The sequence below is a fragment of the Schistocerca americana genome, chromosome 8 (genome assembly GCF_021461395.2).
Source record: "Schistocerca americana isolate TAMUIC-IGC-003095 chromosome 8, iqSchAmer2.1, whole genome shotgun sequence".
Taxonomy (NCBI): Eukaryota; Metazoa; Arthropoda; class Insecta; order Orthoptera; family Acrididae; genus Schistocerca; species Schistocerca americana.
The window spans coordinates 174,707,734-174,734,816 of record NC_060126.1 but is presented as its reverse complement, the minus strand read 5'-3'; the positions used below and the strand labels follow the sequence as shown (position 1 = coordinate 174,734,816).

The window sequence follows — 27,083 nt, the reverse complement described above, 5'->3', positions numbered from 1 at the left end:
AAAGTTAAGAAGGTGATTTTAATGGATCACGTGTTCTACACAACGTTCACATAACCAAGTGAAACTGTGGGAGAAGTTCTTGTTTGGAATGTTGTTCAACTCGTGCCTCATATTTGCACACTGTTAGATCTTGGCAAAACATCAGAGACCCAGTATACACTTTATCGCGTAGTGGCACGTTCGCTTGTGATGATTTTTTCCAGAAAAGAATTGTCCGCGTTTATAATTTCAAACAAGTCGCGGAAGGCATCGATGTGTGTGTGTATGCGGAAAAAACTTTGCATACACTTTTCTCTTCTTCAGGACGTTCTGCAAAATGTCTTCAACACTCGATTTACGTGTGTATAGTTCGTTGCTCCTCTGCAATCTGTGAAGCAACAAGGTTGGCACCCTACCGCTGCATATCCGCTATATTACACTCCCTGCTCATAACTGACTGGTCGAATGCACATCTTTTGTTTAAGGTAGATTGTTCATTCACGCTGGTCTCCTTAGTTACTGTGACGACTTGTTTTATACACTATGAATAAAATGTGTCTCGGATCTTTCTGGAAGGATGGTGTATACATTCCCGTTTCAGCCACTATCTTTGAAGTATTCTTGTACTAAATGTACGTATTACTACTTGTAAGTTTTATGTTCCTTTGACGTATATCTAATGGATTACCCAGTTATGTAACTAACTATCGCTTCAAAATGGGATAGATGTAAAAACTGAACAACAATGGAAATACATAGTTATTACAACGGAAGGCAGGAAATATTTTTTATCAAACCGGATAGCTCGGTCAAGGATTGCATTTTCTTCTGCTCCTCCCAGAATCTCCTTCCTCTTCTTCTCTCCAGTTCTTCTTCACAGACCTTCAGTATTCTCTTCTCCAGTCTGTTTCAACCTTCGGCTCTCTGTCCTTTTACTGTGCTCTTTTCTGTTGTCGATCTCTGGTAAATTGGTCGGCTTGGACTTGCTTCTCGAGTTTTCCGTCCGTGATGATCCCCAATTCCGACCAGTTGTCCCGAGTTCAACAAACCCACCAGATTCTTGTTTTTCCTTTTGCCCTCCCTGTTGTTTCTAACACTCTTTTTGTCATTCTGCTCATATTCATCGTGGTCACATGGACCGCATCTCTTATCATTTTTCAGTCTGGATCCTCCCAATGACTTCCTCATGACGCCAACTTATAAGGTTCAGTATTTTTCGCACTATTTTTCGTAGTAATATTTCTAGTTGTTCTGCGCTATTTCATGCTAGTGTTACCGTCTCAACGGCACATAGTACCGCATTTCGCACCGATGCCTTATAGGTCTGATCTTTGCGTCTCCAGATATATTCATTTTATTGTATGCACTTTCGAGCGCACAGAAGCTTGACCTTATTTTCCTTATTAGTTCTTCATTGCCCCTGTTGCTACCTGTTATTACACTACCTGGCAAGAAAAGTGAGGGACCCAAAGACTTATTTGGATGTCAGGGTAACTTCGTACAGGTACACACCATCACCAGGTGTGTGAATGATTAGAGCTGCAGTACACTGTGACGGCCACCAGTGTTCATTAGTGTTGTTAGAATTTACTGTCGTTACAAGCTCGAGTACGCCATATATACCAGCTTCAGATGTTGATCAGTGTGAACGACACTGATATTCCGCGTCGTATGAGTCGTATGAGGCAGCGTTATCAGCATCTGACAGAGACCGAAAGTGGCCTCGTCGTGGGTCTCCAGTTATCCGGCTGGTCGTATCGTGCAGTGCCCGTACTAGTAGGGCATTTGGATGTTTGAGTGGCCCGATTATGAACTGTGTGGGAAAGTGAGTGAAAATATACTCGTTGTCGAAGTTCTGGCCGACCCTGTTTGACGACGACAAATCTGTTACAGCCATCCGAGAACAAGCAATGGTCTCACTGGAACATACTGTGTCGTGCCGTCCCATCTGTCGGAGACTAGCAGCAGGCAGACTCTGGAATTACTGTCCCATCAGAAAGGCTGCCGTTGACGCCACAATTGAAACGTCTGCGTTTAGGGCCGTGCTGTGACCAGGAAGAATGTATGGTTGTTGAACGACGTCGCATTGTGTTCAGTGATGAGTCGCGACTCTGTATTGCGTAAATAACAATCTTCAGAATGGTAACCATTTGAGGAGAAGTCACATTCTTCCAGTGTTTTCGAGGGATGTAGCAGTGTTGTTACTCCTTGGATCATCACGTGGAAAGCCATTGGGTATGCTACAGGTCACAGCTGGTTGTAACTGACAGAGCCCTGGTGGCACAAATGTACAGTTCTGACATCTTCTCTGTTCGTGTGTTACCTCTCATGCGATAGTATCATGGTGCCATTTTTCAACAGGACAGCGCTCGTCCACACATGATACATGTCTCTATGAACCATGTGTGTGAACTGAGGTATTTCCGTGGCCAGCAGCATCCACAGCTCGGACATAAACTCCGTCCCAGTACAAGTATCGGGGATATCACGGACCATGGAAATGGAAATTTGTGGTAAGTTCTTATGGTACCAAACTGCTGAGGTCATCGGTCCCTAGCCTAACACACTACTTAGTCTAACTTACGCTAAGGACAAAACACACACCCATGCCCGACGGTGCTCGAACCTTTGATGAGTGGAGCCGCGCAAACCGTGGCAAGGCGCCCCAGACTCTCGGCTACCCGGCGCGGCAACACGGACTAATTACTGCACTTGTGAACCAGCTCGCCGGACATTTTATGTAAAACTGGTCGTACAGAAGCTTGATTTTTTTGTTCTTCGGTCTCCATATAATACCTTCTTTGTTTCTCTTGCTTCCTGTTATTCAAGGTATAACGGTTATAAATGCCGATATTTCAATTAGTGTCTGAGGATAGTATACTGGACGACAATACATCAGCGTTTACGCCACTTGGCAGATTTATAATTATAGCTATTACAAGTCGTATTTTTTTTAGATATATTAGTGCCTCAAATACATGTGGCAAGAGTAAGCTATTAATACTAATTTTCCTCTGGGTAGGAGATCAGGTGTTGTGTGAAAACTTGGGTGCAAAACCGTTGCTTTATGCTGACAGGCTAGTCCACTTAATGGTGCAATACGGTTGTGCAGGAAACGTCAGTTCGTAAAGTATGTGACGTGTTTGCAGGAAGACTCATCGACGCTGAGAAAAAACAACAAACACACTGATGTGTGTACATATTAAAGTATCACATATAAAAGTAGGAATAACAAGGAGAAATAGAATGAGGAATGTAAGGGTAAAGGAAACAGTGAAAGAGCAGTGGATATCAGGACAGAAACATCGAGGCTGAGATGGGTTGGGTACGCAAAGAGAATAGAAAACAAGAGGATTCTCAAGAAGATACGTGAAATAGAGATGCGAAGAAAACGATCAAAAGGAAGACGAAGGGATAGATAGCTGAAATGTGTGGAGAAGTGTGTCGAAAAAAAATGGTTCAAATGGCTCTGAGCACTATGGGACTCAACATCTTAGGTGATCAGTCCCCTAGAACTTAGAACTACTCAAACCTAATTAACCTAAGGACATCACACACATCCATGCCCGAGGTAGGATTCGAACCTGCGACCGTAGTAGCAGGGCGGTTCCGGGCAGAAGCGCCTAGAACCGCTTGGCCACAGCGGCCGGCTGTGTCGAAAAAATAGGCGAGTACTGGACCAGAGTGAACATAGAAAGATGGTGAGAAAAAAGGACTAGACGGCGAGGTTTCTGTTCCAGACAAACCCAGCCTGGGGCTGGACACTATTCAAGATAATGATGATGATACAACAATATCTGCACTTACACCCGTTGCACACTGTTCATTTTCCTTGTTGTTGTTGTTGTTGTTGTTGTTGTGGTCGTCAGCCCTGAGACTGGTTTGATGCAGCTCTCAATGCTACTATATTCTGTGCAAGCTTCTTCATCTGCCAGTACCTACTGCAACCTACATCCTTCTGAATCTGCTTAGTGTATTCCTTAGTGTCTCCCTCTACAATTTTTACCCTCCACACTGCCATCCATTGCTAAATTTGTGATCCCTTGATGCCTCAGAACATGTCCTACCAACCGGTCCCTTCTTCTTGTCAAGTTGTGCCACAAACTCCTCTTCTCCCTAATTCTATTCAATACCTCCTCATTAGTTATGTGATCTACCCATCGAATCTTCAGCATTCTTCTGTAGCACCACATTTCGAAAGCTTCTATTCTCTTCTTGTCCCAACTATTTATCGTCCATGTTTCACTGCCATACATGGCTACACTCCATACAAATACTTTCAGAAACACCTTCCTGACACCTAAATCTGTACTCGACGTTAGCAAATTTCTCTTCTTCAGAAACGCTTTTCTTGCCATTGCCAGTCTACATTTTATATCCTCTTTACTTTCGACCATCATCAGTTATTTTGCTCCCCAAATAGCAGAACTCCTTTAAGTGTCTAATTTCCTAATCTAATTCCCTCACCATCACTTGGTTTAATTCGACTACATTCCATTATCCTCGTTTTGCTTTTGTTGATGTTCATCTTATATCCTCCTTTCAAGAGACTGTCCATTCCATTCAACTGCTCTTGCAAGTCCTTTGCTGTCTCTGACAGAATTACAATGTTATCGACGAACCTAAAAGTGAATTACAATGTCATCGACGAACCTCAAACTTTTTATTTCTTGTCCATGGATTTTAATACCTACTCCGAATTTTTCTTTAGTTTCCTTTACTGCTTGCTCAATATACAGATTGAATAACATCGGGGAGAGGCTACAACCCTGTCTCACTCCCTTCCCAACCACTGCTTCCCTTTCATGCCCCTCGACTCTTATAACTGCCATCTGGTTTCTGTACAAATTGTAAATAGCCTTTCACTCCCTGTATTTTACCCCTGCCACCTTCAGAATTTGAAAGAGATTATTCCAGTCATCATTGTCAAAAGCTTTCTGTAAGTCTACAAATGCTGGAGACGTAGGTTTGCCCATCCTTTATCTATCTTCTAAGATAAGTCAGTATTGCCTCACGTGTTCCAACATCTCTATGGAATACAAACTGATCTCCCCCGAGGTCGGTTTCTACCAGTTTTTCCATTCATTTGTAAAGAATTCGCGTTAGTATTTTGCATCCGTGACTTATTAAACTGATAGTTCGGTAATTTTCACATCTGTCAACACCAACTTTCTGTGTGATTGGAATTATTATATTCTTCTTGAAGTCTGAGGATATTTCGCCTGTCTCATACATTTTGCTAACCAGATGGTAGAGTTTTGTCAGGACTGGCTCTCCCAAGGCCGTCAGTAGTTCTAATGGAATGTTGTCTATTCCCGGGGTCTTGTTTCGACTCAGGTCTTTCAGTGCTCTGTCAAACTCTTCATGCAGTATCGTATCTACCGATTCACCTTCATCTACATCCTCTTCCATTTTCATTCTCCTAGGTATTTAAATTTGGCCGCCTACTGCACGGGGCGTTTTGCTGTTTACGAATCCCCAGTGGTATTCAGTGCCTTTGTCTTGTCGTAGGCGATCCTGAGTCCCACCGTTTTGTCTATCTTGCTTACGTTGGCAGAAGCTGTGTTAAGTTTTATACGTACCTCCAAGAGGACCAGCCAAGCAGCGACCACAGCCGCCTTGTACCGATCCGCGCGAGGTCGCGACAGCCCACGGTCACAGCACGCTCGCTGCTGGAAGTCTGCCGTACGGTGCGACAAGTGGCCAGTGGCGCGGAAGGGAAACGCCGCGAGTGTGTCCGGTGGGGGCGGGAGCGACGGCTGCGCCCTCCGGACTGCCGGCCGGCATTCCGGCCGTCGTGTCTGAATGGATGAAGACGTCGCGGGGCGCCCGCTTTGTGAGGGCGTCTCTTAAACGAGCGCCACTTGTACTTGGTCCGAACAGCGTTTTTACGACTGACATCCTTCATCCGGCACAATAACGCCGGCACGGAGCTGCGCGCCCGCTTCCTGTGCCTAACTACATCAAAAGATGATCGCCACGGGGGGAAAAAATAGCAGCGCCGGCCCGGCGCACCGCTTTAATAATACGAGTCGCGGGAAACGGAGACGGCCACAGTCGCCCGAGACGGTGTGCCATTTGTCGCGCGCCCCCGCCGCTGCGCGCCGCCGTGTCCCACGTCCGGTGCAGCGCGCTCGCATTGCTCAGCTGCGAACCGAGTCGTGCAGAGGGGCACGGCGACGACATTGCCTTGGCGAGGTCAGTGCCAGCTGCAGCCTGAAGAAACCAAGGCACATCGTATGAGATACAGCCGCTGAAATCAGAAATGTTCCGTTTAGTCTCACACTACAACATCTTTTCATCTACATCTACATGTACTTCGTCAGTCCAGGAAGTTTCGATGCTGGATTAATAAAAAATAGAGAAAGGTCAAGATGTTGGTTTTTTGCCGAACCGAGACTCGAACACGGTACCTTCGTCTTTCGCAGGCAAGTGCTCTGCAACTGAGCTATCCCAGCAAGAGTCACGAGCTAGCCTCAGAGCTTTAATTCCGCCGCTACCTCATCTCGGCAGAAGCGTGTGTTGAGTGATCGCGACAAAGAGGAGGATTGTAACGAAAAATAAGAGGACTTCAGTTGCAAAAGTCACTGCAGAACTGAACGTCGTGAACGTTTCCACAAAACGTCACCACGGAAGCCCCACAAGGAGGGAAATTCAGGGCGAACTAAAATTCTAAATCACTCGTCAGCGCTCCAAATGCCGGTAACAGAAGAACTTGGTGCCGAAAACAAAACATGGACTATGAAGCAATGGAAGAAACTCATTTGATTGGAAAAGTCCTATTGCGTGTACTGTTTCCAACGTACGCCTACTTTTACGTCCAAAGAGTGAACATTGCGGGGTTTGGTGATGAATGGACAGCCCTATCGGTTTTCTATAGTCAATATGTGTGTATTAGCTGTTATGAAGAACATCGGTTTTTTCGTACTTGGAAATTCTCAGTGTGGTGACAGCCACGCACTACGTAAACTTTCAAATCATTTTGCGGGTTGGAAGCAACTGAAGCCAGTCAAAAAAAGTATACAACTTCGATCAAAGCTCTGTCCATGCTCTAATTTGGATCCATGATCTTTGATCAAAGAAATCTTTGATAAAAACTTCAATGATTTAACCAAAAGGCTTTGATCTTGACAGGTTAAAACGGCTTTTAGGTAACTGATGACTGCGATACCAGCAAGGGCATCCTCCCACAAAGTTAAATAAGAGTAAATCTGCCACACGTAATCAACGCAAAGTGAGATAAGAAGATGTAGGAAAGAAAGTTCCAGAATGAGATTTTCACTCTGCAGCGGAGTGTGCGCTGATATGAAACTTCCTGGCAGATTAAAACTGTGTGCCCGACCGAGACTCGAACCCGGGACCTTTGCCTTTCGCGGGCAAGTGCTCTACCATCTTTTTCTTTTCTTTTTTTTTTTTTTTTTTCCGCGGGCAAGTGCTCTACCAACCATCTTTTTTGTTTATATAAGTGCTCCACTAAGTGTTTTTTTTTTAGGAAAACAAATAAAAACCTCTTGTTGGGTATGAAAATAAAAGACGACGTTCTTCATAAATAACACAATATCCTGTGAAAACGTAAACATAAAAGGTAGCTATATTTCCGCAACGGCCTTCTTTTGTATTTGTATGTGTTTTGTTAACATAAATGAGTATACAGTCTTCTCACCATCACCAGCATTTTTTTTTTTTTTTTTTTTTTTTTTTTTTTTTTTTTTTTTTTTTTTTTTTTTTTTGGGAGCAGAAGAGAAAGAAAACAAATAGGGTGCAGATAGAGAGCTACCATCTGAGCTACCGAAGCACAACTCACACCCAGTCCTCACAGCTGTACTTCTGCCAGTATCTCGTCTCCTACCTTCCAAACTTTACAGAAGCTCTTCTGCGAACCTTGCAGGACTAGCACTCCTGAAAGAAAGGATACTGCGGAGACATGGCTTAGCCACAGCCTGGGGGATGTTTCCAGAATGAGATATTCACTCAGGAAAGAAAGTTGTTTCCAGCCACTGTTCTCCGATAGTGCAGTAGAACATAAATTGACCTCTTTGCCTATTTATGCGGTATACTGTCAATTAATTTATGTTCGGCCTCAACTGCCAGTGCCTGCACCAATTTCGGATCATTGGAATGCCTTTCTGGCAGTGTAGTCTTCTATAGGCAGTAGCATTATTCGTGAGTAGTCACGCGAATCCTCTAACGCTATTCGCTAGGACATTAAAATAAACTGTACATAGCAACGATCAAGATCGCTTAAAATCCTGACGGAGGAAGAAATTTTCATTGCTAGTTTTTGACCTGCGAGAAGTGAAGACGTGCAAGCGTACAGCAGTTGATCACTTCATTAGGACACTCCCGAAGTTACATTTACGTCTGTCAATTTTGTCCAGTTACAAATAATGTGTTGAGTTCCTCATTCAAGGATGACCTCAGTTACAAGTCAGGCCCGATACTCAATAGGCTCGTAATTTGTTCATAAAATGAAAGTGTGTAATCGTGTAGAAAGTTTCCAGAAGTCAAGGAACTCAGCATGAACTTGCGCGTCAATGACGCTCTGGATATACTCTCCAGTCGCTTTAATGCAAAAGCCTAAACAGCTACCTTTAGCAGCGCGGACTTGCAGGAAGAGAGTCGTTGACGTTCTGGAAGGTAGAAAAAGAAATATGGAGCCATGCCAACTCGAATGCCGTGACCAGCTATGCTATGTTTCACGGCTGAGGATCAACGGCGCGAGCAGCCCGATCGAGGTGGTTGCACAGATACTCAATAGGCCTAAAATACGGGGGAGGGAGGGGGTGCGTTTGGTGGTCTGGGAGTAAGATAAATTCATCCTGGTGCTGTTCCTGGAGCTGTGTGACATGTTGCATTGTCCTGCTTGTAGATGCCATCGGGCCAAGAAGAAACGAGCTGCATGTGGTCATGGTCCCAAAAGATGTATGCATACTTATGTTGATCCACTGAGCCTTTCAGAATGACGACCCAGAGAAAATCGGGATAATATTCTGCTAACCATGACATTTCCTCCTACGGCCTGGACACTTTCGACGAATGTTGGCAGGGTGCTTATTTTCAGACGTTTCACGCCAACATCCATGTGTGCGATGGTGTTTAAAATGTGATTCACCTGGCATGGCCACCTCTCGCCAGTCAGTGGACGTTCCGTTGCGGAACTGGCGTGCAAACTCCTTGCGGAACTGGCGTGCAAACTCCAGCCTTCGTCACCGCTGAACAGTAGTTAGCATGGTTGTCTGCTGCGGAGTCCTATACGCAGCAACGTTCTCTGAACAGTCGTTGAAAAGACTCCGTTAGTAGCCCCTTGGTTCACCTGGGTGGTCAGCTGATCAACAGTAGCACAGCTTCCAGAATGAGGTACTGGCAGAAGTAAAGCTGTGAGTACCGGGCGTGAGTCGTGCTTCGGTAGCTCAGTTGGTAGAGCACTTGCCCGCGAAAGGCAAAGGTCCCGAGTTCGAGTCTCGGTCGGGCACACAGTTTTAATCTGCCAGGAAGTTTCAGTAGCACAGCTATTCGCCTGTACACATCTCCGCAACCACCCATTACCCCTGTCATCTATGGCCAGTAGTGCACAATAGTTGCGACGCTGCCGGTTTTGGATAGCATCACTCTCCCATGCACGATGTACTTCAACGAAGGCAGCACGCCAACAGTTTATGAACTTAGCCTTTTCGGAAATTTTCCATCATCGGGCCGAAAACTTAACTGGACGTCGGATAAATCGCTCTGTTTTTGCAGTACCACAACGACTGCACAGTTTCTCGCGTCCCCTAGACGCGCTTTATATACCCTCCACTGCTAGTACTGCCACTTTCGTCTGTGTGTTGCTATTACACGTGGACGACGAATGTAGACGGTGGACATATTAATGTGACTGGATCGTGTATTTTATGATAAGACACCTCTGTGTGTTACGAGTCACTAACACGATAACTGTTTTAATTACTTGCATACCTGAATGGAATGTTTGTAGCGGTCTTGGTGAAGGGAGAGCAGGGTGAAAAGTGCTATCGGTACATACCCCTCTCCTCTAGCGTGACACAAAGAGTGGAACGCGTCTAGGAAGGGCGGGCGGGAGGGGCAAGCGTACCTGCTCATGCGATGAACGGATCACCATCAATTGCTTAAAATGCCCTAACTCTGTAACAAACCTCGAATGGAAGACTTCTGTAAAGGAAATCACATACAAGAAGCGAGTACATCCGATAATAGAGTATTGTTCCAGAATTTGGAGTCCTTATCAAGGAGGCCTGACAACAGACGTAGAACGAATTCAGATATATGCTTCCAGGATCATAACAGGTCAGTGGCCAATATGGAAGTGTTACAGTGATGCTCGAGGAAGTTAAATGGGAACCTTTGGAAGAACAGTAGTGTCCTCATCGCCAAACCATGTTGGCTGCATTTAGGAAGACTGTGTGACCATTTTGCTTGGACTTTTGTATATCTCGCTTGGCGATCATATGCACAAGATAAAAAGGTTGCGGTGCGCACTAAGGCATACAGGCAGTCATTTTGCCTTCACTCAGTAAGATAATAGGTATTTCCCTCGGTTATGCAGTCTACAGTTGTTTGTGGAGTGATGTTTGAAATTTAACTCAAAACATCGCCACATTGTGTGGTGATGAAACCTTATTCATTTACTGATTGATTAGCTTGATCATGTTGTTGTTGTGGTATTCAGTCCAGAGACTGGTTTGATCCAGCTCTCCATGCTACTCTATCCTGTGAAAGCTTCTTTATCTCCGAGTAACTACTGCAACCTACATCCTTCTGAATCTGCTTAGTGTACTCATCTCTTGGTCTCCCTCTACGATTTTTACCCTCCACGCTTACCTCCATCAAAAAATGGTTCAAATGGCTCTGGGCACTATGGGACTTAACATCTGAGGTCATCAGTCCCCTAGAACTTGGAACTACTTAAACCTAACCAACCGAAGGACATCACACACATCCATGCCCGAGGCAGGATTCGAACCTGCGACCGTAGCAGTCGCGCGGTTCCGGACTGAAGCGCCTAGAACCACCCGGCCACCGCGGCCGGCTTCCCTCCATCACTAAATTGGTGATCCCTTGATGCCGCGGAACGTGTTCTACCAACCGTTGCCAAGTTTTGGCAAAAATTCCTGTTCTCCCCGATTCTATTCAGTACCTTCTCATTAGTTATGTGATCTAAACATCAAATCTTCAGCATCCTTCTGTAGCTCCACATTTCGGAAGCTTCTATTCTCTTCTTGTCTAAATTATTTATTGTCAGTATTTCACATCATACATGGCTACACTCCATACAAATACTTTTAGAAAAGACTTCCTGACACTTAAATCTATACTCGATGTTAACAATTTTCTTTGCTTCAGAGACGCTTTTCTTGCCATTGCTAGTAAAGTATGAGTGAAAACATTGCACAGTACTTTATTGAAACAGAAATGTTTGTCCATTTACTGGTTATGAAGTATTTCCCTCCCTCCAGAGCTTATCCGATTAGTAAATACCCGAAACAATGTGCGATTTTTAATTTGTCACTGCATAGAAGAAACTTAACACGCTTACTTAGCAGAGGTCGCTACGCCAACTTTCTGTGAATAGTCGATTAGAAGGTAGCCGGCTCGATTACCGACGGAGGAAGAAATTTTCATCCACAATATTTGTCCGACAAGGAGAAAAGACATGGTAGCATCCGGTTATTCGTCACTGATCCTGGCATCAGTTCCTGATTTAAATTAGAAATCTGTTCTCATGGGATGAGAACATCTGACACTGTTGATGATAAAACGACAGCCACGTGGTGACACGATATAAAGACATGCACCCGATGCTGCATAAAAAGTTTGATGAAAGCATTAGCAAGCCAGTTGCACTAGAATCTTGGTAGCTTGGTATTCTTGCATGAGCCACAACGCTAAATTCACTTGTGTGGTGCTAACTTGGACGTTTATAGAATTAGTTTTACTTATGAAACGAATTAAATACCCTTGAACGAAATGAATAGATCGAGGGGAATGAAGTGACTGAAGATGCGATGGCATTAAATGGTAACACTGGAAAGCCGTGATATCTGTAGATCTTCTAGTTTAATGAAAACGTGTTGATCATTGAAAATAGCAAAGACCAACACAAAGAAAATGGAAACCCTGAGACAAGAGACAGAAATTGGAAAACGAAGAAAGTTAGGCGATTGGTATATAAGATTTATTTCTGACAAACTTCGGGAGACTACAGTACGCTCGAGAGAAACTCCCAACCACACGTGACCAGGTCTGCTGGTTTCAGATCGAAGTAACTAGATGACCTTCACAGAGTATCAAGCGAAAAATACGGTACTTACATCTCCCTGGGGAATGTGAAATTTGATGTAAATTAGACTGATGCTCCTCTTACGACCGTGCTGTGGCTCTGGTGGGTAAAAAGAAAAATACACTGAGCACGTTCCTACTGAATAAGCGGACCCATCAAGCAGCTTCACAAGTCCACAGCAGGTATCACATAATTAGCCGCTTTGTCGCGAAATTTAGCGCAGCAAAAATACAACTGCCGTACATGTCATCATAGTGTTTGACCAGCATATTTCGTGAGTGTTTTTAGGGATCTCAACTATAATTTGTGGCATCTTACGGTCTTCCATTTGTGTAAAATGGTTCAGAGAAGAGTAAAATTAACAGCCTCCTATCTCAGGATATCGTTGTGAGAGGAAGCCGGTTCTTAAGTGAACAGCTGTAGGAATCTAAACTTTTTGAGTTTTTATTCTTAAATATGAAACGGTTCTGCTACGGAGTGACTGAAAAGAAGAGGCAAAGCAAGTACTTAACATCCCGTCAGTATCGTGGTGATTGGATATTGGAGAATTACGTTAGTTGCAAGAATGGTGGCATGAAGGGAAAGGTAGATTCTGACCCAATCCTGCCCCGAAGTGAGCAGCTACACTGCAGCAAAGATCAGTGACAGCTTGACAGGTTGCTCCTCGTATTCGACTGTTCAAACTATAATTCAAGAAATCGTTTTAATCGAAATATAAACCAGAACGCACAAACGTGAATATTACCACTTGTCGTTAATTGGAAGGCCACTGGCATGTGACAACCAATGCAAGACTATTTGGAGATCGTAAGTATGATAAATATGTAAAAGATACACACGAATCTTACTTTTATCCTTAGCGTGAAGGGCTGTTTGGTAGTTAACAGTTTTCATCCTAAATTGTAAACAATGCTTAGGGATTGCATCCCTCATGCAAAATTAAGAACGCTAAGTTGAAAGCAGCTGTAGTTCAGATATGCTTAAGGGGCAAACTACGAACGTTTCAAGCACAACACATCGCATTTCTCTGACACGCCACCAAAAGACAGTCCAGGTAGGTATTTTATGTGTGATGGTGACCTTGCACATTTAATTGCACGTGCCCGAACATACCTTAATACAACATACAGTAATCAGTGAATAATTGTAAGTTGACCAAATCCTTGCACAGGTCTTCCTTGACGCACTAGACATTCGTTTCTGTGAAGTTGTCAAGTAGACAGCTTGCACTTTACTTGGTTAAGCACATTATCGCCTCCGAGTCCTGGAAACATGTGAAACCGCACACACTAAGATGGTTGACAATTTTGGCTAAAAGTGAAGATTGTAAATTTATTGAACCAATCAAATGGTTGTTTTATTAATAATACTTCCAATCATAAATGATTGTTGTGTTACGACATGAAAGAAATGAAAGCGACACTGTTTGAGGGAGTTGCATTCATCACTAGGGATATGACACCAATAGTTATTACACTTCTAAACTAAATATAATGACCCTATATATCAGTGTTGCCACGGTGCTGTTGACTTTATCAAATGCTATAACTGGGTATCATGCTTTGAGGTTGCTTCAGCGATCCTGCGAGTCTGTGTGGATGGCAGGGTAAGATAAGCGCCGACGAAATGTATTTGGGTGAACCAGAATTCCACCGACATCTCATCGTAATATAATATACATAAACGGCTACTCAGAAAACAAATCTGATCAGACAATAAGATACCGCCTGCCGTCTCCACTCAGCTGTCTTTTAGCGTACCACACAGCATTAACGAGAAAAAACGTCTGCAATTAGTTTTAAGACCCCGGTGACTGAAAACCTTCATATAAAATGAAGCACTTTCGTTTCTAGTACAGCCGGCGTATTCATTGCAACAAGGCAGCTACAATGTTGTTATTTAAAACTTTGTTTCCATCGAGCAAGTGCTCCAAATCCACTCTTTGCGACCAGAGCCGCTTTCATCTGGTTATTAAGACTCTGTTTTCACTGGTCTTCAGAAGAAACATCTCGAGCCGAAGAAAAGAACCTGAATCGTGCTAAAAATTCTCTACAAGCATTTTGGTCGTGAATATACCAGTCACTCTGGATTCCGTCATTCCGTTGTAATATGTCGAATCATTATCACAGGACGTCAAAGAAAAGTTCAGTGCGACACTTCGCAGAAACCAGGGGTTGACTGTCAGCAAACTTGTTCTCCCGCCAACTTTGAGTCAGGCCTGTGGCAACCAACTAAAGCGATAGAAAAGTTCCACTGACGTAGGATGATCAGGTTCATCAGCTTGGAGTAGCCGACAAAAGTGAATATAGCAGCTGGAAATTCGGTACGTTTCCCGGAAATCCAGTAGATTACAATGCTCGCTTTATTAATAGAAAATTCTTCCAGGCTGCGTTTCTTATTCGTATAACCGTAGAGTGAAGCTTACTCCCGTACAGTCCATAAGCGGTTGTTGTGGAACTGAAAGTGGGAGAGATAAGTTGTTTTTTCCTTGGAGGGAAGGTCAAATCAACACAAGAGGCACAATGTACAATAGAGTGGTGCATCTTCTGGCCTATGCAGATGATGTGGATGTTATTGCAAGAACATAAATTGCTGCTAAATAAACATACAGGGCATTCGTGGTAAGAGCAATAGAAATAGGAGTGGAAGTGAACATCAGTAAAACCAAATACATGCGAATAATTCGACCGGGATTAAACGCAATGTTAGAAATTGACTAGACGCAAATAGAATCTGTTAGTGAACTTGTCTATCTGGGAACATTGGTAATATCACAGAATCATATTAGTACGGAAATAATGGGCTAGCCCCACAACTTAAATCCAGAAATGGCTCAGAAACGTGGACCTGACACGGCAGTGTGAAGAACTAATATGTTTTGAACGAAAGGTGTTACGAAAAATGTATGGGGCAACTTATGAAGATGAGACACGTCGTAGACGATATAATTTTGAACCTTACAGATCATATAAAGATTTTGAAAGCATAAAGTTCGTTAAAATAAACCGTCTGAAATGGATCAGTCACATTTTTCACATAGAACATGAGAACCCAACAAAAACAGCACTAGTGTAAAACCCTGTGGTACAGAGAAGCAGAGGACGATCAATACTTCGATATTAGAGTGACATACAAGAAGATTTAAAAATTATTGGTGTCCGATGATGGAGACGCAAGGCGCTTGGCAGGGGCGAATGGAATGGTGCCCTAGAGCAGGCCAAGGACGATCAACGGCTGTAAAACCAGGAAGAAGAAGAAGGGAGAGTCACCAGTCTTCTCACTGGTTTGATACGTCTTGTGGCAGTTTCCGCTTTTTTGTCGTCTTCGTTTCACAGCAGCATTTACACCTAACGCACTTAATGATTTTTCCTCTATATTCCTATCTTTTTGTTTCTTCGTAGTTTTAGTCCTCTGCTGTGTCACCTGACACTATACAAGTTATTCCCTTATGGCGTAATCCGTGAGCTGTCATTTCATACCTTCTTCTGCGTAGTGTTCAGCATTATATTACTTTCCTCGCCGGTTCTGCAGAGAACTTCGTCACTTTGTATCCTGTCAGAGCACTGAAGTTTCCCAACATTCGACTACAACGCCACTTCTTAAACGTTGCGATCCTCTTCCTTTCCAATTTCCACACAGTCCATGAATCACTTCCACACAATGCTATGCTCCATTCGTGCCATCTCAGAAATTTCTTTCTCAAGTTAAGGCGTAAGACTTCTTTTGGCGAGGAATGCCCTCTTAGCCTCTGCTAGTCGCTTCTTGTATCCTTGCTCCGTCCGTCACGCGCCATTTTGCTTCGAAGGTAACGGAATTTCCTTCACTACATTTCTGCTGCTGCCCAACTCTGTCACCTTCCTTCGGCGTACTGTAAGCCCATATTCTGTGCTCAGTAGACTGTTGATGTCATTCAACAGACAGTTTCTCACTTTCACAGAGGACAGGAATGTCATCTTGACGTTAAATATGTAAAACTTTTATAGTTGCAGACGCCAAACGCTAATTACATTGGTTTATTAGTTTCGGATTATTCAGCCACGCATTAATGCAAAAGTAAAAACGAGTGTAGTCTGTGTTATTTGCTCTCCGTTTTAAGAAAAGCTAGTTTTTCACGCATATCGGTGGTTAAGATGTCATGTCTCCTGAACTGTGTGTTGTACGACGATATAGTTTTGCAGGTACATTCAGTGGCGTATGTGGATACTGTCTGCAAAGCTTATTGCGAACTGGATTGGTAGTAAAGAGCTAATAAATTAAAACGTCATGCCTGACGGTGCAGCTTTTCTGTATGAACAGCGAAAATGTAGTACGTGACAACCATTTTTTCATTTCAGTAAATTATGTATATAGTTTCTTGAAAGCCACTAAGAGCTCTCATTCTCAACTACTGGATGAATATAGTCTGGGTAATTTGCGCGCCTTGAGTACGCTACCGCAAGACTCATACGCAGCTTCTAATTTTAATACTTGACTTATTGCGTTAAGACTTTCACATACGATTGTACCTCTCAGTGAGTAGATCATGACAACATTTAAGATTCTTTAATTCAATAATTAGATGAAATGCTGAAGATCAAACGTTTGCTGCCTCTTACAGCCGTTAGATGAGCAACCTGCAATTGGTATTTGGTGACCAAGTGACCGTTTTACCAGTTTAATATAAAGATAGTGAACGTTTCCTTTATTTCTTTCAACCCTTCTTCAATACACAGATTCAAGAGTAAAACAGGAAACGGTATCCTTGTCTTGTCTTACGGTGTTTTTAATGACAGTACCTCTCTGTAGGTGTTCTATTGTTATTGTTCCCTCTTGGTGCTTCTACATATTGTATACAGGGTGAGTCACCTAACGTTACCGCTGGATGTATTTCGTAAACCACATCAAATACTGACGAACCGATTCCACAGACCGAACGTGAGGAGAGGGGCTAGTGTAATTGTTTAGTACAAACCATAAAAAAATGCACGGAAGTATGTTTTTTAACACAAACCTACGTATTTTTAAATGGAACCACGTTAGTTTTGTTAGAACATCTGAACATATAAACAAATACGTAATCAATGCCGTTTGTTGCATTGTAAAATGTTAATTATATCCGGAGATATTGTAACCTAAAGTTGACGCTTGAGTACCACTCCTCCGCAGTTCGATCGTGTGTGTCGGAGAGCACTGCAACATACATCGCGTTTCTACAGAATGATCTGCCAACGTTGCTCGAAAATGTCCCACTGGAAAGGCGTCGACGTATCTGGTATCAGCATGATGGTGCACCTCCACATTCCGCAATTAACACTAGGCTGACCCTTGACAGGATGTTCGACGGGCGTTTCATAGGACGTGGAGGACTCATAAATTGGCCAGCCCGTTCTCCTGATCTTACACCTCTGGACTTCTTTCTGTGGGGTACGTTCAAGGAGAATGTGTACCGTGATGTGCCTACAGTCCCAGAGGATATGAAACAACGTATTGTGGCAGCCTGCGGCGACATTACACCAGATTTACTGCGGTGTGTACGACATTCATTACGCCAGAGATTGCAATTGTGTGCAGCAAATGATGGCCACCACATTGAACATCTATTGGCCTGACACGTCGGGACACACTCTATTCCACTCCGTAATTGAAAACGGAAACCACGTGTGTACGTGTACCTCACCCCTCATGGTAATGTATATGTGCGTCAGTGAAAAAGACCGATAAAAAGGTGTTAGCATGTGGACGTAATGTGCTGTTCCAGTCTCTTCTGTACCTAAGGTCCATCACCGTTCCCTTTGGATCCCTACGTAATTCGGTACTCTCCGATACACACGATCGAACAGCGGAGGAGTGGTACTCCAGCGTCAACTTTAGGTTACAATATCTCAGGATATAATTAACATTTTACAATGCAACAAACGGCACTGATTACGTATTTGTTTATATGTTCAGATGTGCTAACAAAACTAACGTGGTTCCATTTAAAAAAACGTAGGTTTGTGTTAAAAAGCATACTTCCGTGCATTTTTTTATGGTTTGTATTAACCAATTACACTAGCCCCTCTCCTCACGTTCGGTCTGTGGAATCGGTTCGTCAGTATTTGATGTGGTTTACGAAATATATCCAGCGGTAAAGTTAGGTGACTCACCCTGTATAATGCGTTTCTCCCTTAAGCTTACAGATAGTTTTGTAAGAGTTTCAGAAAATTGTACCATTTTACATCGGCGCACCTTTCTTGTAGTTCGACATAGGCTATGAAGTTTCTTTATTTTTCCTAAATCTTGCTTTCACTATCGAGCATAACGTCAGAACTGCCTGGATGGTGCCTCTAACAGCAAACTATCGTCGTCTAATAAATCTTCAGTTTTCTTTACCGTTCACCTGTGTATATTCTGCTTAGCAGCTTTGATGCATAAACTGCCAAACTGATTCTCTGCCCTTGCTATCAAAATGGTTCAGATGGCTCTGAGCACTATGGGATTTAACAGCTGAGGTCATTAGTCCCTAGACTTAGAACTACTTAAACCTAACTAACCTAACGACATCACGCACATCCATGTCCGAGGTAGGATTCGAACGTGTGACTGTAGCAGTCGCGTGGTTCCATACTGAAGCGCCTTGAACCGCTCGGCCAAAGCGGCCGGCCTCTTGCTATCTTCGAAATTACATAGATTATATTCTTCTTAAAGTCCTGTGGCATGTCTGCAGTCTCAGAGAGCTATTGGCAGAAGTTGAGCTGTGAAAGCGAGTCTTACGTTCGTATGGATAGCTCAGTTGGCTGTAGGATTGCCCATGTAAAATGGGGGTTCAGGTTTAATTACTGGTTCGGCACACGGCTTTAATGCATCAGAAACTTTCATTGGTTAAATCTAGCGTCCCCAATACCACGTTTCGGAATGCCTATCTTTAGGTCGAGCGACGCCTTGGTAGCCTATGTTTCCTATCTACCTACAAGTGATACATCTAGTTTCTACAGGGTACGGAAACTTCCTCATACATTCTCCCAGAATCCTGCCTGCTGTTCAGCCGGCCTGTGGATACACCCTACTAGCTCACAGGCATACTAGATGGCATGACTGTCAGAAAAGTAAAAAGCCGTCTAACTCACTGGCCGTATATGAGATACAGTAATTGCTGCTAAGTGGATTTGCTCTCATAACGCTTGACTTCACAAGCTTAGGTTTTTTTTTTTTTGCAGTTTTCCTCAAGGGAAGTCGTTATTGCAGTTATTAACTTCCGATGTGAATAAGCCTTCTGCTGACAATTACTCTGTAGAATTATTATGCTGATAACAATTTCAATGTCTATGGTTGGCCTACAACATCAACTTGTAATCGTTTATATCACGGTATAAAATTCCCACCAATTATGCCTGCTAAGCGTGAAAATGGTCTATGACTGAAACTAGTAGCACTGTGAAAAATAAAAGACAGCTGAAGTTTTTCACCACGAATTTAACGAGAAAAGAGCTCTCTGTCTTCAGCGAAGCAAATAGTATTCAGGAATATGACAGGAATGATCGTTGGAAACAAAATAATGTAGTAAACTTGTTTCGAACACCGACTCATGCAAGTGCCAAGCATCGCTTCCCTCTGCAGTTCTAAATGCCATGCATGAAGGTATCCTCCTTTTGGCTTGGATGGTTAGAAGAAATAACAAACAAATTTTTGATGGTGATTACAAATTTTTGAGGTGTGGCAGAGACTTTGCAATTATAGAGAAACGAGCAAGGGGTAAGCAAGGCCTTTCTTCCCAAGGTATGCACAAGATAGTTGAGTCGGCTAAAGCTATCAGTCCATTCCATCTAATTTCAGTGCATGTAACTGGCTTCTTTATTTTAAAATTGCTGCTGAATCGCTATTGTAAATACAGGCGAGTAAAATCTCCAAATGTCAGCATGATCAAGGCGTCTCATACTCAACCACAAAAATATGGGCTCCAAAATGCAGAAGAAACGTGTTAAGTAGTGGAATTGTAGTCTACATAAATAACTTCTCATCTCTTTTAAATTATTTACAAGACAATACCAAAATTAAATCAAGAAAAAACATGTCCTGGTGTTGACTTCTGTTTCTTACACAACTCTCTTGGGATCTGATGTTGCGAAGTTTGCTGTGGGAATCCTTATGCTAAAGAGGAAGAAGCTACAATATCAACGACAAGTCTTTCTGTTTTGCTCCTGAAAAACATGGCTAATCTTTCGGATGAAATACGACATGGCGTACATCTGCCATATGTTAAGAGCTATGAGCTCTTCTTCATCTGCGAAACTGTAAAACAAATCTTTTCTACTAAAACCTCTATATTTTTCACGTTTCGAGAGGTTGCAGTATGGGCCAAAATAGAAAAAAAAGCCCAGTAAACATGCGATCTAAAGGGAATATCTTAAGAGTTACGAGAACTTTTTCAGTAGAAGAGGTGGGTTTCACAGTGGCGGAGATGAGCAGGTGCTCAAAGATCTTAAGCTATTAGCTTTAGAGTCCATGTTTACTAGACATTCTTTTCTTGTTTTGGTCCTCCTCCAAAAATATGGTTAGCAAACAACTTGCAATAGGAAACATTTGTTTCAGAATATCTAAGATGAATAAGTGCTGTTTAGTAGCAAATATGGATCCTCAGTTGCGAATAGTAGCACTTGATTGTAGCTCTTAAGGTATACGCTTTTGAGCTCATGGTTGCACTTTTTTCTTCGAAATAAAGCTTAAGAAATAAAATAATGCGACATTTTGTGTTTATTCAATCTTTCATAGTAAAACGTATCTTATAAAGAAAGAAACAGACGCTTCAATAATTGTAGAAATTGAAAGGCTATTTATGTATGTAAATAAACTCAGATATATGTTTTCAAATGGTTCAAATGGCTCTGATCACTATGGGACTTAACATCTGAGGTCATCAGTCCCCTAGAACTTAGAACTACGTAAACCTAACTAACCTAACGACATTACAGACATCCATGCCCGAGGCAGGATTCGAACAGATACATGTATAGATATGTAAAAAGCTGTCTATCGGTTGTTAAAACAATAGAAGTTTTTTGAGGGAAAAACGTCCTTCGTATTAACTACTTTCGCTTGTTCTGTCTTGCAGTACAGAAATAGGTATGTGTAAGTGGAAACTCTTGTACTTTATATTGTTGTGAATAATAAATTGGCATAGTTATAAAAAGTGTCTACCATTAATGTAGTCACCTATAGATCCTTCACTTACGTCTTAATGCTGTGTATTTTCCGCTTTAGGACGGTGTGTCAGGAAGGGTAATGTACTTTATTCGAAAAAAGTCACACACATCGCGGGTCGCGTCTTTCTGTCTTGAACATTGCATTGCAAATAGAATCTACATCTTTTAGTACGAAGGCCACTATTTAAGATGGAAAGTAATACTTCTCTCTCTCAATCTGCTTATATTATGTTGGTGCATACCTTCGTAGCGTTTTCCTAGAAGTTTAGAACAGACAAACGTAATAGAGACTTTAGTCGTCAATAATATACTCTCTTTCACTGTTTACAACATTCTGCCAACGCTAGAGTAACTTCTCGATTTCGGAGAAGCCTTCGAGCCATGTTCAGAGCACATTTTCATACGGAAAGGAGGTTCCTTGAAGGCTGTCCGGTAGAGAACAGAATAGGAAACAAATCTGAGGGCGCAACTCCTGAATAGTATTTTTGTTGGTCTAGCAGAACGCGGGTGGGCAGACAGACAACGGAGCTGTAGGCCAACGTAGAGAATTGGCGGAAAGCACTGGTGGCTGCCTTGTATAATGAGGGTATTGGAAATTTGGTCTAACGCTATCACAAACGTCTAAGTCGGATTGGGGACTATGGAGATGAGTAGCTGGAAGTTGCAGCTAACTGATGCAAAGAAATCAGTTTCGATTTTCACTGTGTTTCCATTTCGCGACCTACCGTTCCTTACTTTCCTCCTGTATCATAAACAGGAGAGGACCTATTCACCATACCTTCTAGGACTTCGTGTATGTCAGAAACAGGAGATGACCGAAAATCGAACCCGTGTCCGATAACTTGAAGCGCCGCTTATAGCAAGCCTTTGTTTTGTTTTAGGGCGGAAAAGCAAGTAGTGTCATTCGCGCCCATGTCCGAACTGTAGAACACGAAGACAAAGAGAGGAGTTAAAAAAGACTACATCTTAATCCCAAACGATGAAAGAGAAGACAGCTAAAAAAAGGGAACGTGGAGTAAGGTCTATAAAATACGCCATAGAGAAACGGACGTGCTGAACTAAAAATTAAATGGCCTTCGCCATATTATTACGACGGATAAAAAGTAAAACGCCGTTGACAGTTCTCTCGTCGTTCGCTAAAACGAGAGTTAACTGAGACGGCAAATACAAACGATTACGTGTTGTTGTTGGAGTTGTTGAGATTGGTTTGATGCAGCTCTCCATGCTGCTCTACCTTGTGCAAGCTTCTTTATCTCCCAGTACGTACTGCAACTACATCCTTCTGAATCTGCTTAGTGTATTCATCTCTTGGTCTCCCTCTACGATTTTTACCCTCCACGCTGCCCTTTAATACTAAATTGGTGATCCCTTGATACCTCAGAACATGTCCTACCAACCGATCCCTTCTTCTAGTCAAGTTGTGCCACACATTTCTCCTCTCTCCAATTCTATTCAATACCTCCTCATTAGTTACGTGATCTACCCATCTAACCTTCAGCATTCTTCTGCAGTACCACATTTCGAAAGCTTCTGTTCTCTTCTTGTCAAAACTATTTATCGTCCATGTTTCACTTCCGTACATGGCTACACTCAATACAAATACTTTCAGAAACGACTTCCTGACACTTAAAATCTATACTCAATGTTAACAAATTTCTCTTCTTCAGAAATGCTTTCCTTGCCAGTGCCAGTCTACATTTTATATCCTTCCTACTTCGACCATCATCAGTTATTTTGCTCCCCAAATAGCAAAACTCCTTTACTACTTTAAGTGTCTCATTCCCTAATCTAACCGAGCGAGGTGGCGCAGTGGTTAGCACACTGGACTCGCATTCGGGAGGACGACGGTTCAATCCCGTCTCCGGCCATCCTGATTTAGGTTTTCCGTGATTTCCCTAAATCGCTTCAGGCAAATGCCGGGATGGATCCTTTGAAAGGGCACGGCCGATTTCCTTCCCCATCCTTCCCTAACCCGAGCTTGCGCTCCGTCTCTAATGACCTCGTTGTCGACGGGACGATAAACACTAAATCTCCTCCTCCTCCTAATCTAATTCCCTCAGCATCGCCCAACTAAATTCGTCTACATTCCATTACTCTCGTTTTGCTTTTCTTGATGTTAATCTTATATCCTCCTTTCAAGATATTGTCCATTCCGTTCAACTGTTCTTCCAAGTCCTTTGCTGTCTCTGACAGAATTACAATGTCATCGGCGGACCTCAGAGTTTTTATATCTTGTCCATGGCTTTTAATACCTACTCCGAATTTTTCTTTTGTTTCCTTTACTGCTTGCTCAGTATACAGATTCAATAACATCGGGGAGAGGCTACAACCCTGTCTCACTCTCTTCCCAACCACTGCTTCCCATTCAACGAGAACGTAAGGGATTTAAAAAAAAGGGCACTTCGCCAGGAAATGGCAAACCGTCAAAGATTGAGCGCAGTGAGTACAGATTGTTGGGGGAACTCCACTTAAAGATGGCGGTGGCTAAAAAGACAGTGCCCGATGTGCAAACTCGCTAAAATGATCTCCTCACGGCGAGAGGCCTAATAGCCCGGAGCTTGTTCACGTGAAGGGAGGCTAGTGGTGATGCCAAAGAGACACCACTTGCTGACAGACGGTAACACAGAGACCATCTGAGTATAAGAACTAGCGGGCTGAGGCACGAGGGCTGCAGCCTTGGCAGCAGCGTCAGCGGTCTCGTTACGTGTCAGACCGACGTGACCACGAGCCCACGTAAATGTCACAGTGGCTCCATCAAGAGTGAGCAAGTGACGGCTTTCCTGGACCCGCTGCACTAAGGGGTGGTCGGTGTACGGCACTCAGAGGCTCAGACTGTGTCACCGGATGTACTGCGTGGCCCGATACAGGGCGAAAAGCGCTACTGTAAGTACTGTTTCGGAAGCCGATACCGAAAAACGCCGGTGCCGACGACGGAGGCACACCCGACAGCACGATCGGTCCGAGAGCCTTGAGCCGTCGGCACATGGACCTGCTTCCGGTCGGTAATCTTTCCGAACGTGCAGAGCGATATCTGGCATGTCAGGTATTCTGAGCGTGCGTCTGAGCGTTGACCAATGAGACGGCACAACGCCACCTACGTCACACGCACGCCGTCTCCCTTCAGTACAGAGTTGTGAGGCGCCACATTGGCATTCATTTCGAGCCTATATGTATACATGCCGTTTCTGAGCACCAACAAATTGAGAATCACTGGAAAACCCGTTGTTAGTTGCGTGATTCGTTCCAATAAATTAATGAGAAACATATTCACGGCAAAAGAATTATTGTGACGAGCGTATTATGAGAGTAGGCAATTTGAAGGCAGCGACGCGCTGAGGATCCACCCAAAACGCATTGTTCTTGGTACAGTTTCTTATAACTAAATTTCAATTAGTAACACAATTATCTACGATTAACGTTTTCAGTAAGGGGCAACATAATATGATTAAGAGCAAGACGCATACTGTTGGTTTAGTGTAATGAGTAGCGTCTCTGTCCGGTAATTAGTTTTTGTCGAGGCAGTGGTTCGCGTCTTAACACTAAAAGATTTTTTTCCTAACATTCGCGTTTTTATTAGGCTCTGATACTTTACTATTAGTGTAATGTAAGTATGTACTATATTATGTGATGTTATGTAAATGTAAGTTCACCTTTCTTTGAGGGGTGACTTTGTTCGATTGGCTTAATCTACAGGACAGCTTGCGCAAGTTGTATAAAGATATTTTGCTTCTTTTTCTTTTACGCTTCGTAATTCACATGCCCTCGTTCCTCAGCCCGCTAGTTCTTATACTTCCTCAGATGGTCTCTGTGTTGCCGTCTGTCAGCAAGTGGTGTCTCTTTGGCATCACCACTAGTCCTCCCTTCACGTGAACAAGCTCCGGGTTATTCATTTTAGCGAGTTTGCACATCGGGCACTGTCTTTTTAGCCACCGCCATCTGTTAAGTGTTAGGTAGGAACAGTGATCAAGTAAGACTGACCCTGGGGTTGTACTAAAATGTGGGAATGATTGGGAATTATGAATTAATGTTTATCTTATGTGGATAAGTATTCCAAATTTGTAACGCACTGGAACTTTTATAAGCCTGTGTCCTTATTGATTGGACATGGTACGGTACTTTCCTTTTCGTGTACGATGGAGGAAATGTGCGTTTTAATAGAGCTAACGTGGGAATTTTACGCGTGCCCATTGAGTAAACAGTGTGATTTACGAACTTTGAACGTCGCTCAACTGCCGCTGGAGTGCGTTCCGTTCGCGTATACCACGTTGGGGCCCACGTACCGTATGAACAAGTTGCATCGTTCCTGAGCGTTCAGCAGCAAGTTGAACTTGGAACGCTCAACGTTAACGTTCAACAGCACGGCCCGTGTGCCGATGGCTTTAGAAGGGCACTGAGGGAGCAGATGCCGCAATTGAAAAGACTGTGTCACCGGATGTACTGCGTGTGCTGATACAGGGCGAAAGGCGCTGCTGTAAATACAGAGCAGTGTTCCGGAAGCCGATACCGAAAAACGACGGTGCGAATGACGAAGGAATACCCGACAACGCGATCAGTCCGAGAGCCTTAGGGAGAGCGGGCAGGTGATTGGCAGCTAACGGTGAACGACAAAGACCCGTCCGCTATCCGTCGAGGAATTTCCTCTCGGGCTTTTAGAAAGGCGTCCCTCGGGCGACAGGCGTCGCAGCGCCGAGCGCGATCCCTGGGGAAGACGCGACTCTCCCTCATCGCCTCCGGAAGGTCTCCGCGAATGCCGGGCATTCTTGCGGGTCGCGCGGTGACCACCCCCGCCGCTGCCTCCGAGACGGCGCGTCACGGCGCAGGTAGCCAACCCCGGCGCGCCTCAATGGGGAGGGGATAGCGGGCAGAGGGCCCGGCAGACGCGGCGGCAGCTCAGTGCTCGTCCGGCCGGCCCGCCGTGCACTCCCATGAGCGCGCGCGCCCGGCCTGTCCCACAGAGTGCGCCTCAGTCCGCGCATGCCCAGCTGCGCACTCTGCCTCGGCGCCGACGGCCGCGACCGGTAAGTCCCGGCCAGAGGAGCCCGCGCCGGCCGCCGCCGCACCCGCAGCCGCTCGCCGGCCAAGACGCAGCGCTCGCCGAGCCGTCCTCTCCTCCAGCCACCATACGCGAGTGCGTCGGTGTGTGTGTGCGTGTGTTCGCGTGTACGCGCACGTGTGCTTCCATTATGGACATGCGGCCGCCGCTAGTTTTTTACGGTGCGACGACGATTCGGACACGGTACAACTCGTTACCGAACCAGTTGCCTCGGTGGCAGTCATGGGAATGACAAGCTGTAGGACAAGTTTTCGTTTGCTGGATCATCCGGAACACAGATCTTACGGCCAGACGTGGACAGTGGGCAAACGAGATGAGGAAACGGGAGAGAAAAAAGTGGAAACATGTGAAACGTACTGTGCTCCAAAAAGACGCCGAAATGTCGCCAGGTGACGTGCGAAATGTGGGGAGCGTTTGTTCAGAGTGTTCAGGAGGAAAAATACTTGCTCCGAGACGTGTTTATACGGATAGTTCTCGACGGAGAATATCGTATTTCTGAATGTCTTTTATTTACACTGCAACAGCGTCATTTCGGAAACAAAAACTATGTGCTAGTAAAACAACAAATCACAACATGCTGTGTTTTATTAACGTACAA

The 27,083-nt window shown here is 43.9% G+C and overlaps 1 protein-coding gene across 2 annotated transcripts in view; it reads left to right on the top strand.

The window, feature by feature from the left end:
• LOC124544771 (extracellular serine/threonine protein kinase four-jointed) overlaps positions 1 to 27,083 on the top strand; it is a 1,021,279-nt gene that overhangs the window by 951,118 nt on the left and 43,078 nt on the right. The window contains exon 1 of one of the 2 annotated variants that reach the window (XM_047123447.1): positions 26,321 to 26,450. The exons of the other annotated variant lie outside the window; for it this stretch is intronic. Coding sequence (XP_046979403.1) covers positions 26,407 to 26,450 — 44 coding nt within the window. The 5' untranslated portion in view covers positions 26,321 to 26,406. Of the gene's footprint in view, positions 1 to 26,320; positions 26,451 to 27,083 lie in introns of those variants that run through there. 2 annotated transcript variants of the gene reach the window in all.